General features: G+C 40.8%; 1 protein-coding gene across 5 annotated transcripts in view; it reads right to left on the reverse strand.

The window, feature by feature from the left end:
• Positions 1 to 258: 258 nt before the first annotated feature.
• The window catches only part of SLC25A13 (solute carrier family 25 member 13), a 98,859-nt gene continuing 82,026 nt past the window's right edge, over positions 259 to 17,091 (reverse strand). For all 5 annotated transcript variants that reach the window (XM_054273504.1, XM_054273506.1, XM_054273507.1 and 2 more), the window contains 5 exons: positions 16,783 to 16,923; positions 6,338 to 6,476; positions 2,498 to 2,656; positions 2,327 to 2,417; positions 259 to 1,473 (listed from right to left, as the gene is read on the reverse strand). In XM_054273504.1, coding sequence (XP_054129479.1) covers positions 1,284 to 1,473; positions 2,327 to 2,417; positions 2,498 to 2,656; positions 6,338 to 6,476; positions 16,783 to 16,923 — 720 coding nt within the window. In that variant the 3' untranslated portion in view covers positions 259 to 1,283. The remainder of the gene's footprint in view (positions 1,474 to 2,326; positions 2,418 to 2,497; positions 2,657 to 6,337; positions 6,477 to 16,782; positions 16,924 to 17,091) is intronic.

Below are 17,091 nucleotides of genomic sequence, written 5' to 3' on the forward strand. Positions count from 1 at the left end.
GTAAAGATCAAAATATCAAAGCTTCAATCCTCGCTTCTAACTGAGGAAAACGTTTCTCATTTCTCTTTTTTCCTGAGTGACATCTCCACCAACAGATGTCTTTTCTGGGCAGGGGAATTGTAGTAATTTGTTCTCAAGCTGCAGGTGTTTTCATAGCCTACAAATGCAAACATTAGCTTCATCTTTACCTGACTTTATCACCGAAGCTGAACAAGACATTCAATGTACAGCACTATTTCCATAACAGAATACCATGTGTGCATCTGTTTGAAAGGTTTATTTCTATCTTCATAAATACAGAATTTTCTAAACACTGTGCAAGGCACCAAAAATTAGGTAAAATCTTTTATTTTAGACTATTTTAATCTCTTTTGACTCAATGAAGTAAATAAGAATCTGAAACCACCTATTTGCCAATTACAAGCCAGCAGTTAAGGCAGGTACCATTGATACAGTGCATGAATTTTCTATTGCAGTTATTTAAACAAGCAGCGTTTTACTATAGAAGTGCATATACAAACTGAATTCCAAACACCAGCAACCCAAGATAGGCACCCAGTTATGAAATTTCCTTGTATGTGTAGTAGAATGCCAAAAGTTCTGCCATAAAGTGCAAAGACTATGGACAATAACACTTTCTTTTGAGCATTTTGATACCAGTAACATAATACAACGGCTAAACATTTATAAACATGGTTTCCATTACAAAAACATGTTCCACATAAAAGCTCCATAATACAATCCAGAAACAGAACTTGTGCGTGATTTCCAAAGCTGAAGCTCTGCTGGCAGACCTAGGTACCGGGTATGTCTTTGCTGACCTCTACAGACACGCAGCAAGTTTCAAACCAATTTACACGCACAGTCCAAATCATTCTGCTTTGAGCACCGTGATATCTACTGAGTTTTCCATTTGAGTGACAATGTGTGACATCTGCCCTGGCAATCTGCAACTGAGCATTGCCTGTAAAATGATCTGGTTCACAGCTCTCACCCAGCCCTCCCCAATAAACAGAACCTAAAATTAGTGTCTTCCCAACACAAGCACATGTCAGATGTGGACAAATACATTCATGGTCCCAAACTTAAAACAACTGGTAAGAATTTCACAGTGATCTGGTTACGGAAGCACAAAGACAAATGATTCCATTTAAGATGAAAATTACTTTAAAACTCAAATGAAGCTAATCTTTTATATGATGAGAAGCTAAAGGAACAAAGTATTAACCAATTAGAAAAGTGGCTCTTTCCCAACTAATAACAAAAACCCTACAGCAATAAACTTAGGGTCCTACTGCTGCAGCGGCCTTTGAGGTAGGTGGCGATGGCTTAAACCGAGGTAGGTAAAGTCCAAACTTGTTTTCAATCCCTGCAAAAGTGGCAACTGCCAATTTATAACCACCAACATGATCAGGGTTAGGAGCAGGGAGCGTGATCCTAGATTTAGGAACTGTCTCTGATCCAGCTGGTTTTCTGCAAAATAATAAAAAGAATAAATTAACTTCCATAGAGTAAAAGCAGTATTCATGAAAATCTCCATAAATTTAATGAGACATCTGAGTGTATTTCCCTGTAACTAAAATGCTGCAATGTAAGGAGAAATGCCCTGTTTTAGAACCTTCCAGAACAGTTAAGCTCAATGTTGATTGAGTAAAGTCAAATCCAGTTAAAATTTGCAGTGCATTAATCAAAACTGCTGTGAGGTAGCAGGGGTTCTTTGCTACAGCACACAACCAATCCAGGAACATAGCAGAATTTAAGTAATTTTTGTGGTGGCTTTCAAACCACTGTCCCCAAAGATCCACAGAATCTGCAGCTGCTCTGGGATCAAGTTAAACAGCTACATGTACATCCACCTGTACTGTCAACAAAGGCAGGAGGCACAGCTGAAATGACAACAAATTTGTTTTGACCTTGGTGACAACTATTTATTTTTTTGGATGTCAAATGCCTGTCTAATCAGGGCCACAGCTCCTCCACCAAACAATGAGGACTAAAGCAGAGTGTATCCTGACCTTACAGGAATCACATTTTTCCTGCATTTACATCCCCAGCCCATTATTTAGCCTCCCACTGTCTCTGTTTACACTAACATAGGTCCCCTGCTTGAAACTGTGATATAAAATATGGTAATATCTTGCTATGAAACAGCTACTGGAATATCATCCCAACCTCCACCAGTAAAGTGTAGTTGAAATAATATTTACAAAGCCTTTACAACATGTCCTAGCAAGCTGCTGCCTCTGATATTCCAAGGAGGACCAAGACCCAACAGAACCAAGGGTAACTTCAGGATCCCTGGTATGTTCAGACATCACATACTTACACTCCTCCAAAGTCCACATAAAACCATCTCTGCAGGAGCTCATAAGTCACCAGAGTTACACCAAACTGAGGAGAAGATCGAAACACGCGAGCTTGAAAGAAAAGAAGAGAGTTCCTCAGTGACAAATGCCACAATCAGAAATCACTTGAAAATCAAAGCTCTTTTACACACCTCCTGCTCCTTTCCAGAGAGCCTTTGGGCCTTCTTCCCGCAGGATCTTGACAAAACAGTCCACAACACCGCTGTAGGTGGTCTGTCCTGCTCGGGCTGCCACCTGGAGCCTTGTTTTGATCACGTCTGCAGGGGTGACCAGAGAGGCTGCAGGCATACCTGAACAACACAAAAGTCATCAGGTGAGTACCACTGCCTTGGCACATGTACTGCACACCTAGTTTATCCAGAGGGAAGCAGGTCTTTCCTCCTTACATCAGGAGAATCCAGCCACATCTGATTTAAGCAGAACCTGGGAAGGAGAAGCAACAAGAGGTTGCTGTTGCAGAGCTTCTCCCAGAGGAACAACCATATCATGTGCTTCCTGCCAAGCTGGGAGGCACAGATTGGAGTTTCCAGTGCTAATCAGAAACTTGCATAGTTAATAAGCACAAAGCTTTTGGAGGGAAGGTTGATATTTCCCTTTCCTTTTCATTCCTCTCTGTGGTTCCTGGCATCCTGGTGTACACTGTGCTGTACACAGGCACAAACACAGACACACAAACACCCCTCACACAGCAATGTCACCAAGAACCAAGAAATGCCATGCAGGCTCAGCATCACTTGAGAGCTAAGGCTTACAAAAAGGGTCATTCTTCTCATTAGGAATGGCAGACAGCTCAGCTGCAAAGCCACAGCTGACATCCTCAGCACAATATGTGGAGGAAGATTTAAATTTACCCTGGCAGATAATCAACTAAAAGTAAAAAATACCAAATTACCAATGGGTGGTATTTCTAAAATCATTCCTATCCAAACTTGGGGCATGTTTAGAATTGGGGGGAAAAAAAAGACAAAAAAAGGGAAAGAAAAGCACCAAGACTGTACCCAGAAGACACTGTCTCTTATGGTTTTATTACTTTTCCATTCTGCATCTCTTCCAAACCAACTTGGTTAGATGTAGATGCATAAATTTCCTTTCCTTTTTTTTCCCCAGCTCAATAATTCTGTAACAAATTTTATCCAAACCAGTATGGTCTGGCCTCAAGCTCCAGAGCACCCTTCCTGCAGACTGCGCCAAGAGATCAAATCATGTGAATATCACCAAAAGAAGATTTCCTTCTCCTCTCCTTGTCCCCCCAAAATAACTCATACACTGAGCATGCATTCAGTGCAAGCATGGGCTGTCTGGCAGGTAAGCATTAAAACCTGGTCTACGTTTCTGAACTCCAAAAACACTGAAATTCCTCTCTGCTTAGCTTTACCCACACCAAGGTATTGCTCGAGTCTTCAATTTAAAGTTGGACTTTTGTCCTTCAAAAGCCAACCAGTGTTTTCATGAAAACCAAAGAACTTAGAAACAATTCTGCTTACTACACATTGACTTCAATCTCCTTATCACTCACTCCATATTATTGAGGATATTTTGCACTTGAGATACTTAAAATCCTTTCTTCAGGAACTATGTGTGCAGGACAAAAGCATTTACAGACAAATCGAAGTTACAGATTGCTGCCAAGAGAAGCTTACAATCAGAATGTGACAAATAGCCCAGCAGGAGCTGACAAGAATCAAAAGGAGCTTGGGCAGGAGAAGGAACTTTAAGGAGGCAGTAACAAACAGAGTAAATTAAAGAGAGATCCTGCAGATGATATTAGAATCATCTCAGAATGATTCTACAGCACAACAGGTTGAGACATCTGAAAACCAGAAGCAGATCAAGGTAGATGACACACGTGTTGCTGTGACCCCAGCCACAATGGAGAGGAAGATGATGTAACAGTACAAGCAACACCCACTGGCAAAGGAGACAGATGCACATCTGAGTATGGCTAGCTGGAATATTCCAGCAGCATGGGCTGTGTGTGGGAAGGGAGAGTTTCCCACCTGCAGCCAGAGCTCAGGCACACATCTGAAGTCTGATGACCAGGTGAGATCTCTGGCTGGAGAAGAAACATCACCTAGAGACTGAAGCCAGCTTTTCAGAACTGGTGGGTGTTTTGTTCTGTCTTTCCCTTGAGGTTCTTTTGGCAAAACAGTGGACACATGCACCCCCATCACACTTTACATGCACACACAATAAAACAAATTTCTTGGGTTTATAAACAGTATGATGAGCGTTGTATCTCTAACACTGTAATTTACTCATGAGAGTTAACCTAGGATGAGATTCACAGGAAGCACTGGATAAAATTCACATTATAACTAGATTGGTGAGCCATATCAGCAACAATAAAGACTGCTTCTGTGCCTGAACTTCAAAGGGACAGTTATCTCAGTCTGCAATCACCTGACAATGGCTAGAAAGAGAAAAATAGGAAAACCTAAGAAATTACTTGGCTTAAAAATGCCATCTTATGTTTCAAGTCTGTAAATATGATCTAAAGTTCAAAAATTGTTTTGTTCCATTAAAATGGGTAAGAAATAAGCTGGCTGTAAAAGCTCCTGTTGGAGGGTTTGGAGCCTGGCTTTGGAATGGGGTGGGGGAGGGGAGAGGACAAGGGGGTTTTGAGCAGCAGTCACTGGAACACAGCTGGCTTTGCTAGTGCCAGCTCAATTCCTTTGGGCTGTGAGTTGCTGAATAGGGATCAATATGCTTCAACATGACAAACCAACCAAGCTTAGCTGCTCTCCAAGACCAGATACTGGCCATAAAAGGGCCTTGCTCTCAAACAGACACAGCCCTGTGTACAATTTTGACCAGGAAGTTTTGTCAGAGAGGAGAAAGCTTAAAATTAAATGAGAAAACATTGCTAAACCACCTGTCTGTACTGGATTCACGCCATTCCATCATTTTTCTCAGCTGGCAGGTCGCAGCAGTCTGCCAGGGGCCATGCTGGAGAAGGAAGCTGCTGGACAGACCAAGCAGCCCCCAATAATCAGATACCAGCTGATCTGAGCCCCCCCTGCTTGCTACACACTCCTCTATAGGTCCTGCTGCGCAAATTTGCAAGCCTGTTTGTTTCCTAGGTGGGAAACCATGGAACTCTCAAGCTGCCCCCTCCAGCAGACAGCTACCAAGTGGTGGTCCCCTGTGGGTGTAGAAGCTGTGGAGGGAGCAGCCATGCAGCAGACAAGGGCAAGCTCAGGCTTACAGAGCCTCTGTCTTCTCCCTTAGGCTCTGGCACACTCAAGCTAAATTCATCTGTGAGAAGCTAAGCGTGTTTGGGCTCTTCTGTCTCTATGCAGCAGACTAAAACAACCAAGTGCTCAAGACCACACTCCACACCTCTGTCATATCTGGGTATATCACAGGAATTAACAACCTGTGGCACTGCAGCAATGTTCTCAAGATCTTCTGCTTTGTTTAATATTTAAAAAAATGATAAAGGTAAAATCCTCAGGAAGCCAAGTAACTTCAATTACTGGGATACTGAGGGTAGCAAATACTGTCATAATTTTGTCACCTGTTATATCATTGTGTTTGGAGAGCTGTACTGCCAGTGTGGCTTCTGGACTACACATACCAAAATTCAAGATTCACTCAATCATAAGGAATTTTATTAATGCCATGGTTGTGTTTATAAATAATTACAATAAAACATTACCTGACAGTGAGACACAGCCAAAACCAGTACAGAAACTTCACAAGGAATGATGATAAATGATTGAAAAAAAACCAGCAAAAAACTTTATTATCCCTTTCTTTTGCTTTCTGAATGTTATGATTATACCAGGAACTTACAGTATCTTCAACTCACTCTACAGCACAGTAACTTTGTTGTTTTTGTAATAAGGCTGCAAAACACAGTATGGTTGCATACAGTCCTTTTGAGCATTTTTGGTTATTGTTGTCACTGCCATAACTACTGTGCTGCCAGAGCAATATAGAGCCACGAAAAAAGAAATCTGTGCACTTACCAGCTATTGATCCAGCCAAGAGCAGATTTCCAGGGCTAACCCTCCCATCTTCATTTGTAAATGAAGATTTCAGATGAGCGTAACAGGGGAAGTAAATGGCAGAGAACGGGATGTCACGCAAAAAACATGCCTTAGCACCCTGTTTGAAAAAGAGAACAAGTTTTGAGAATGAGCAAATTTACCATGATGAACCATGAATATCAGAGAACAGAGCAACTTTGTATTTTTTCATTTTGCTGCAAAGGGCTTACAGAAAAAGCAGTTTCTCCCTCAAAATTTTGAGAGATTCATGTGTTTCACCCTGCTGAGGAGTGTCTCTGTGTTTTTTCTTGGTTCAGTAATTTCTGTCATTGTATGCATCTTATCCACTTCTTCTCCCTCACTCTGAGGTACTGTAGTTATGTGCTGGTAATGGAGACAATACCACTTGTTTGAGTAAACTCTGAAAACACCTTTGAAGAGCTTTAAACAGTTGACATTGTAGCCATGAACCTGTAGTGAGAGTTTAAAAACTGTTTGAAACAGAGCCCCAGGATAGGTCTGCCACCTCTCACTCCCACTTTAGATTAATACTCCAGGGAAAACAGTGCCCAGTACACACCTCTATACAGGCACTATAATTGATAATGCAACATATATTGAGGGAATAGGGGAATTAACAGCAAGGCTTTTTGCAGAACAGTAACTGCATTATTTACTAGTGAATTTTTAAGTACAAGTTATCTGGGATACAGTTTGTTTCAATAACTTTCATCTCTTAAATTTGCCTAGCTATCAATTTGTAGAAGTAGCACAACCAGCCAATAAAGTTACCAGCAATACAGCTGGTTTCAAATCCAAGAGGGAAGCAAACAGGAAAGGAAATTTTTGGGGTAGAAGCAAGTAATCAAATGTTTTTCAAGCAGGGGGAAAAGCAAAAAGGCCACTAGGGAATGCCAACCAAAATAAAATACCAAATAGTATTCATGGTCCAACAGCAAAAGGGATTTGTAGTCTGCCTTTCCTCAGAATGGAGATCCAAAGGAGAGCAGAGCCTGCCAGGACTATGACCAGGAGGAAAGCACAAACAAGAGGTGGCTTGGGAAAACGGGTAAAATCTTTCAAGCTTGAGAAAGAAATGGTTCATGGACGAGCCTAAGCCTCTTCTCTTTGAAGCAAGGGTGGAGACCTGGTGAAACTGCTTGAGGTTCATCCACAAACCCTCGGGGGGTGCCCTTGTTACTGCACTTCTCTTGTTCACAGGTCTAGGAGCACATGGCTCAGTGCCAGACATTTCACAGGGGACATGTTAATATCCACATAATTTAATTACATCTAATGATATGCCTGGACACATCTGTAAGCTTAGCTTGTATTATAATACCAGTTAAAATATAGCACTTATCCAAGTTAGATGCTGGTTATCAAAGACAAAAGAGCTGCAAGATGTCAGAAAAGCCATGAAGATGCCTTTCCAGGAGGCAAGGCAGGCGAAGGCAGCAGGATGTGTGACAAGATAACCAGGTCCTGCAAGCTACTTCTCAGGAGACTCTAATAAGTGCAGTTTGCAGTCAGAGACTGCCTCTGAAAAAATAAAGATTTATGTTAAAAAGCCATTAGATGTTGTAGTCAGACTTTCTGTGTGTCACAGGCTCAGCTCTGAACACAGGGAGCACAACAGGTTCTGCTCCAGCCTCCAGTGCTTCCCACCACACTTTCTCAGCTTATTTCTTGATGTTTCAGACTAAGTACTGACCACTTCCCCTGACACTCCCTTTGGAGGCTAATGACTTCTGCAGTTCAGACCCTCTGGCTTCTCACTCAGCTGGATGTCTGATTTACGCTGCCCATCGCTGGTTCTTGTTGAGCCTTTACAGACACTCAGAAAATGCCACAAAGGAACTCCAAAAGCACTGGGTTGGTCCTGCTCTGCCCCTTATGCCCTACCTTGAGGACACAGAGAAGGTGAATGTTCTATACTCAACAGGGACCAGGATTCTGGACTCTCTTGTGCAACAGAAGCCTGTTGAACAATTTACCTTTAATATTCACACAGACAAGACCAGGGTTTTACCAACTTCTGCATGAAAAATCCCAACATTTTAAGGATCAAATGTCTGCACAGTATTTACTTCATAGAAAAATTATGAGACTCACTACTGAAACATTCACAGACTGACATGGTTTCTTCAAAGATTTATTTTTAGAGCATGCATTTCCTCAGAGCAAATCTCCTGGCTGCCTTTGCCCTCAGGGCACATTACTTTTATTTTCTTTGCAATGTCATTAAACACTGCACACATTTTTTTTCCTCTGCATTTTTTGCATACCCTGAAGTATACTGATATAGAAAGTCCAAATGCAAGCAACTCTCAGTTCAACCTGAGCTGCTAATATTCCTCCCCCTTCATTAACAGGCTCTTTTTCACGGGGCAGAAGTGGCATATTGTTAATATCACTAATAATATACATTCAGGTATGCAGAGAGGGAAGGATGTCCATCAACTTAGCTGGCTCAGTGTAAACAAAACCTGGATCAAAACTTGGATCCACTTTAATAATAACCAGGCTTGGCTCTAGTCCAGCATTGCAGCAGTCTAAAGTTTCCCCCCATCGTTCCGTTTAAAGTCTGGGAAAGCATGTTTAAAAGCAGGCCCCATTTAACTTCAAGTTAATCATCCGCAACCAGCCTAGGCCAATTAGGAAGGCTTAGGGAGATTGGCCACAGTATCTTGAAAAGCAAAAGAAACATTTATTTTACTTCTCGCACCTTTTTGATGTGGACAACGTGCTGAAAGCCAAAGGGAGTTTTAATCAATCCCCAGAAAGCAGCAAGGAGCATCCACCCGAGTTTATTCTGGCGGCCAAGGTGCAGACCTGCCAGGCATGAAATTGTTGGGAGATCCTACACACCGGGACATGCGCCTTCCTCGCACAACAGCCACTTGGCTCCCATCTTCAATCTCTTTAATAACCTTAAAGCTCTTAATCTCGGATAGTATCTCACTGAATAAACCAACGGAGGAAAAAAACCCTGATTGTCAAAGATTTGGATAAATAAACCCAAGTCGGTGCTGGGGCAGGTTCTTTAGCATGCTAATTCCTGCTTATACCAGCTCTACCTGCAAATAAGGCTCTAAACAAACTATTTCTACTACAAGGGGAGGGTAATTATACTGACAAAGGCACCTCTGTGTCGGGTTGGGCAGAAGGAGCCGGCAGGTCTGGGAGACGCAGGCTTAGCCTAGTCTCCTGCAGTGAATGCACATTGTCTAGTGCAGGGGGAAAAATGCCAGACTGGGGGAACCCAGCAGCATTCAAGACAACAGTGGTGCACCTTGTCTGCGAGAGTTATTTAATGCTTCTGGCACCTGTACTTACAGCCACCCCCTCTTTTTCTCTTTTACAGGTTTAGAATTTATTTGGCATGTATAATTGTTATTTTGATCCTATAGCTACAAACAATAGGCAGCATGTCATTTCTTGATCATTTTGCATTCTTCTTGGGTTTTACTACAGATTTAACCCTTTGGAATCGGAGCCCTAACAGCACCTAACAGGTTTTGTAGCAGTCAGTCAAATATTACTGGTATTTGCTTTCAGGGGCTGCATTTTTTCTCCCACTGTAAAATGGCATTGCCTTAAAAGCTACTATAGGTTTTCATTCACATATATTTATACCAACCAAACTATAAAATTCATGTAGAACATCACATTAGAGGAATAAAATGCCGATTTCAAATGCTCTACCAGCAATTTGAATTCAGTTCGCAGGAAAAAAAGATATAGCAGTTTTAGTTGGAAGGGCATTTTTTGGGTTAATTTGAAAGGAAATTTCTGAAAAGCAGGTTCTTACATATGAGAACAGTCACAAATAGGCATGGTGGATGCAAAATGTAACTCAAAACTTTTACTACAGTCTTCATATGTTTATCATCCTGCTGTAAACCCTCAGCTTAGAACATGAAATAGCTCAGCTGTTATCAAAGGAACCAGGTGAGAGCTTGGTATACATCCTGTCACTTGAGATTACACTTTCCAGGTCAACACACCAGAAGCTTGTTTATGAAGCATTTGGGGGGAAGGGAGAGGAGGGGGAAAAAGAGACTTCTGGAAGCTTTTCTGACTAGTTTTGAAAATGAAAACTGTGTTGGCAGTATCAGCCAAAGCACAAATTTGAGCTAAATACCTTGTAGCAATTATAAAAATAAACATTACCACAACCAATGTACCTTTTCCTTGAAGACTCATTTACCACTCTATTATTTACTGTCTTCCTGGGATACAGAATAACTTTGTTGTGCAAAATTATGAAGTGGCACTGTCTGTTATGCTGTAAAGCATTATTCAGAATGATTATGTATAAGAGGAGTAATATTTTATTAAACATTCTGTGGCAGATATTATATGGATATGAGTTTTTGTGATGTACAAAATAAGTAGGTATACTTACAGTGTTTATTTACATGGACACTTTAAAGATGTCTTTCAAACCCAATAGAATATAAATTCAACTGACTTTAACGGGACTTTATTCATATTAAGTTGTAAGACAGGCAGAAGACAGAAAATGTATTATCTAAACTTGGATGATTACTTCAATATTCAGTTGTGACTAGGAATTAAATAAAATCTATTAAAAATATCAAAAACCAGAAAAGTATCCTTTGCCATTTCTGCCAACACAAACGACAATTTGCATTAATTTAAGTGATATTTTCCCTGACTGCAATATGTCGTCTCTATATTTTTAAGAATAGTTGTCACCTACAGAGTATCTTTAGCTAAAGAATTTACTAGTCACAAGCTTCAATGCCCTGGTGCTTTCACAGTAAAGATTACTGGGAGAAAGAAACACAAATAGAGGAAATACATTCCCTCTGCAAAAGTGCTGTTATGTACCTCCCCAAAGCAGCATCTGGATTTTGAGAAGTAGAGTGTTTTAAAATAGTTATTTATACAAGTAGTTCAGAATTTTAGACAAAGACAGAAAAAAATATTTTCTTTCTAGCTTTAAGGAACTACAGGGGTTCAATCCAGCCATCAGCTTAACAAGCTGTATGTGTCAAATCTTTTTATTGCTGGAATTAACATGCATTTTATTTCTAAGCTGCATATCATTACAGAATGGCTAATATCTGACCACCCAGTGAAGGCACAGGGAGTCTGGGAGGAAGCACTCATGGTAAATTGTTGCACTTATTATGATCCCAGACCTACTGTGCTTTAGTTCTTTGGTGAGGAAGGAAGAGAAAGGGAAGCAGAGGTGGGTATGGGCTACCCAGGATATACAGAACCACTGCTTGGGTGTGCAGCAATTGAGACAGAAAAGCTAAGGATCAGCTGGAGATCGATCTAGTAAGGGATGTGAAGGGGGAGTAAAAAAGGTTTCTGTAAGCACATCAGCAGCAAAAAGGCAACTAAATGAATTGTGAGGCTGTTGCACAATGGGGGCAGGAAACCTAGTGACAAAATTACCTTTGTCCTGCTTTTTACCAGTAAAATCTGTCCCTAGGCACCTCAGCTCCACAAGTTTACCATAAAAGCCTGCATTACGTGCAGACAGGGCACCTGGAGCACATGCACAATCCTCAGACCAGGACAGAAACCTCCATGGTGCTGGGACAGCTGGCTGATGACCTTGTGAGGTTGTTACTACCTTCAAAAGGTCAAGTCAGACAAGGGGGTTCTGGTAACTAGAACAGATAAACATCACACCCATCTTGAAGAGTAAGAAGGAAGTACTGGGAAACTACAAGATGTCTGGGCACACCTCTGTTCCTGGGAGGTTTATGATGCAAATGTCCCTGGAAGCCATTTCCAAGCATATGAAGAGCAAAGGAGATGCTGGGAGCAACTAATTTGGATTCACCAAATCACAGCTGACCAACCAGTTTGCCAGACCAGTGGATCAGGGGACAGCAATGGATGTTGTACACCAACCAGTTTGCCAGACCAGTGGATCAGGGGACAGCAATGGATGTTGTACACCTTGACTAAAAGCCTGGCTTTTGAAGTGGTCGGTGATCATATCCCACAGCTAAACCAATGGAACATGAGCTGCAGTCTCATCAGACGATGCTGAACTGGGGAAATAGTGTGCTGTAGTGAGAGGCTGCTGTTCAGAGATAACTTCATAGGATGGATACAGGCTGGAAGCATCTTTGGAGAAAAAGACTGGAGGATGCTTGTGCCCAAGTTGAGTGTGAGTCAGCAATGCCTCTTTGCAGTGAAGTCAGCCAGTGGCACCCTGGGCTACAGTAGCAAAAGTGCAAGGGAAGTGATTGTTGCCCTCCATTCAGCACTGCTGAGACCACATCTGGAGCCTTGTGTCCAGTTCTGGTCTCTCCCATACAAGAAAGATGTTTTCACGCAGGAGTGAGTCCAGTGCAGGGCCATCAAGCCAGTTGTGTAGTCCATGGCAGATAGAAGAGGAACTCAGTGTGCTCAACTTTGAGGAAAGCAGGCCAGGGAGAGACCTTATTGCTCACTTAAAGGAGAGTGCAGGGAAAGAAAACTACTCTTGGAGGTGCACAGTGGAAGGACCAGAAGCTTGAACATGGCCAATTCAATTAGTCATAAGAAAATAGGTGTGGGATTTTTTTCTTTCCTATGTTTGCTTTTAAACTGTAAAGGTGGTCAAATACCTGGTCAGGTTGCCCAAGTGACCCCCAGGACTGGCTCTCAACAAAAATTATTCTAACATCAAGTCTGCAAGTAGAGAAAGCACAGAGCAGAGATCTCAGCATAGTACTCCCGTGAATTGTTTCTGTCGGTAGCACAGTAAAGTGGCACATTAACATGCCAATGAATGACTCAAAAGAATTATTACTCTCACTTATACAGAAGGGCACCAAAACTACGCAATCCAGCTTCTTCTCAGTGATCCTCAAAGGATATGCATTTGGACTAGAATGCAGGGATAATTATGATCATAATCGATACAAGATTCACTCAGCTGGATGCAAAGAGGGTTTACATTTCCTTTGTTAATTTGTTGACATGAGACGTAAGATTTATCTGTCTGTGCCTTGGTTTTCCCTGTTAATGCAAGACAGGAGTGCTGAAATTAACTATATCGGGGGGGTGTGGGCATTTTATTTTAAAATCCACAGGAAGTGCTTCATAGGTAGAAAATAATACAAAATATAAGAATTCAAATAACAAGCAGCACATCTTGTTAAGACATGCAGGAATTTGCCTCATGAAGCTAAGAAAAACTCTTCACATCTTCTGGCTGCACTTATAATTAATACATTCTTCCTTGCTGACTACGATATGGGACTCTTACAGATTTTCACCTGAATTTCAGCATAAACAACTCATGGAAACTAAGCAGAATATGCCAGATGGATCTGTAGAAGTAAGAACAGCTTTCAGGCATGACTTTTCTCTGAACTAGGAAAGGAGAATTTTCACTGCAATCCTTGCCATGCGGTGAACAAAACTTAAAACCAAAAAAGACATTCATTTATTTAAAATTAAAATTCCTGAAATTAAAAGTCTAAAATTCTGCTTTCAACACTTGCAGAAGGAAGTCAATCAGTTAAAGTCATGGCTAAGATAGACAAGTGTTTAAACAGCTGGAATACTTACACGAAGGCTCACTGAGGAACTTCAAGATTCCCAAATAAAATTATTTTCTAGAATAACTATCTATTCTTGTTCCTCCACGGCAGTGTCTATGGAGTCATAACTAGATCCACTAAAGTAGGTACATTAAGGGCTTGAGATACAAGCCTTGTGTCTTGAGACAGGAAAGACAAAGCTAAAGCAAAGACTTCAGATGCAAATGAAAGAGTTGTTAGAGTGAACAACATGTGAAGTACTGAGATAGTCATAAAATCGTCATTCCTATTTCATAGTTTAAAGCTAATTTGACTTGTTAAGAGTATGAACATTCCAAACATACCAAGATATTTCGGTTCTCATTAGCAGAAGATTCATTATTTTTGATGTCCACTTGGTCATTATACATACTAAATTAATTTAGAAGCACCACCAAGAAGGCAGCACCTACCAAATCTAGTCTCATCTGAAATTCATTTAAAACCATTGATGTCTCTGGGTAACATTTGCTGGAACTGATGCAATGAGTTTTTAATATCTGCCTGCCCTTACAAACACTGCCAGCTCCAGCACGAGCATTCAGGAGAGGGCTGCTATTGCCTCCAACACTGCAGCTCCACCAGCACCTCAAGGCAGTTTAAAGCTATTCTGGGACAGGCTGGGTCCCCATGGCACAGCCATTCCTCCCTTTGACTGGGTACAACCATCCTGAGGAGCTACAGAGTGAGCTGCTCTGGGTTCAAAACAAACTAGGCCCTAAGGAGGAGGAGGCTTTAATGCCTTTCTTGTTCCAGATCATTATGTGGGTGCACAAATGCTCGGACAGGAAAGGGGGCAGATAGGATTGCCATTTTCTTTTGACTGCAGCCCCAAATGTTTGGTAGAAAAGAGCACAAAGCTGCCCAATTACAGACCTATCTGTGACTAAGGGTGCCCTTGGACACAAGCCTTGTGACATGGTCTGTGCTCAGTGGGTGCCTGTCCTTGCCAGGATAAATTCTCTAGTTTTGTCAAATCACTCAAGTTTTTGTAGGCAATAAATCCTAACGACATGCAAAAGGACATGAACAGAGGAAGTGGAGTGGAGGGGTTGAGAGAGACAGAAACAGAGACAACAGCTGTGTAAAAACAAATCCAAACTCTTCTGTGGCATTTTTTTATTTTTTGTGGAGGTAAATTCTGAGAAATCGCTACTCACTTTTCATAACATAAATGGACTCAGTAAATGAAGCGCTGAAACTGTGTCTTGTGATTAAATAATTATCTCTTTCAACGCAACATGGTGCTGTAACTAGCTCCTGTTCATGTGCAGTCCTGACTAATGTCTACCAGGATTTACTCTAGAGGATAGAAATAATTCACAATACAACCCAAGACATTAATGCCATTAAAAATGGAGAAATGTAGCAAATTCTGCTCAACCACCAGGAGCAGGTATTCAGGGAGAAAAAAATTCAAAAATTGCTACTTTAGTAAACTAGTTCATCATCGGTTTCATTTTGTGTTTTCTTTTTGCTAGTCCAAGTAAAAGTCAGTAGCTGACCTCCATTCCTGCACAGCCTCAGGGAAGCAGACTCTTTACAAAATCCCTGTTTTCAGTTGTAAATGTTAATCTGATCAACACAGTAATGCTATTTACTAGGAGTTTACACAATAGCCTCAGCTTCAGTAAAACACCTAAAAAATTAGCAAGTCAATTTAAAGGGAAAAACAACTCCCCATTAAATCCTATTCAGACCTGCAACTTCTCTCCAGGCCAAAACATACAGACACGTTCTCATGGGCAGGCTCCCTCTTTGTAATGTTAACAGAACAATTTTGAAAGACTGGATGCTTAAAAAAGCAGAAGGAATTTAAATACTGAGGAGGAGGGGGATGGGGCTCATTTGGTGTCTTTTGAAGCATCTTCAATTTGTGGCTGGACTGCTGTAAATAAGAAACAGAGGAATACTGCCAGCTTCACTGGAAATCCTGGGACAAACTGGAAGTATGCAAGCTTTCTTCCGAGTTGTAGGCTGCAGAGTCTGAAGCAACACCACCTGGTGCTCTGCAGTATATGGTTTTCCATTACAATATTTGTTTCAATACTTGAGTATAGTGTGGCTATCTCAAAGTACTTCAAGACCTTTCATATTCCCCCATACCTAATCTCCTCCATCTGAAAGTAGAAGACATCCTAAAAGTATGTTAATCCCTTAAATTATTGTAGCATATATCCTATTAGATTCAATATTCAGAAGATGTTTTCATTCCTGTTGCAAACATTAAACCTAACGACTCCTACATATTTATGTATCTATGTGAAAACAGTAATACACCAAACAGAACTGTAGGGTCTGTAGCATATGCTCACAAAGGCAGCTTTTCATGGTATTATTTGGGAAAATATTCTTCTAAAGAAGCAAGGGGAAGCTTGCTTTAGGAGTTTATTTTTATGCTGGGCTCCCACTGTCTGTATTTCTTCACTATTATTGTGCTGCAATTAATTCTCATCACCAAATGAACGATGACATCTGGGAAAGTTGCTGAATCAACCACAGAAGAGCAAAAGCAAGTTTCAAAACTGTAAGCTCTATACCATGTAGCAGATGAAAATAAGCTTTTTTTTTTACAGTAGACAGAATATCAGGAATCACAAACTAATATTCAATGAACCTTAAACCTGCTGAAGTGAGAAAAGAAATCTCAGTAAGATTTACAAAAATCATATGCTCAAAAAGATGAGGCAGTTTCTTCCCTTAATCAAAAATGAAAAATGAAGATACAAGATCACATAGTACTTTTTCTTTTAGAAAGTAAAATTGTGTCCACCTATGAAAATTTGTGAGAACAATGAAATTATATGTTGATTTGAAAATTTATAATAGGCTTTTTTTTAACATTTTACAAAAACATACCTTGTAGAGACCAAAGAAACCTAAGTCCCTTAATACACTGAGGGCACTAACTCGTGGACCAGTAGTAATTTCTCCAGCCACCTGCAGTCGAATCTTGACAATTTCCAGTGGATTGGTAAAGATTACTTGAGAACCTCCAGCCTGAAATTAAAAGCAGAAATCAATATATTAACCTGCTACATTATTTGCAATGTGCATCCTGTTACATTCAAGATAAGACATTTTCAATCTTGCTGCACTCTGTTAAGCTATTAGCAGTCAAGAGTTTTATTATTAGTGCATCTCACAAGGTAAGAAACCTACTCCCCC

The sequence above is a fragment of the Melozone crissalis genome, unplaced genomic scaffold (assembly GCF_028551555.1).
Source record: "Melozone crissalis strain CALT ecotype California unplaced genomic scaffold, PUWL_Pcris_2 ptg000016l_1, whole genome shotgun sequence".
Lineage (NCBI taxonomy): Eukaryota > Metazoa > Chordata > Aves > Passeriformes > Passerellidae > Melozone > Melozone crissalis.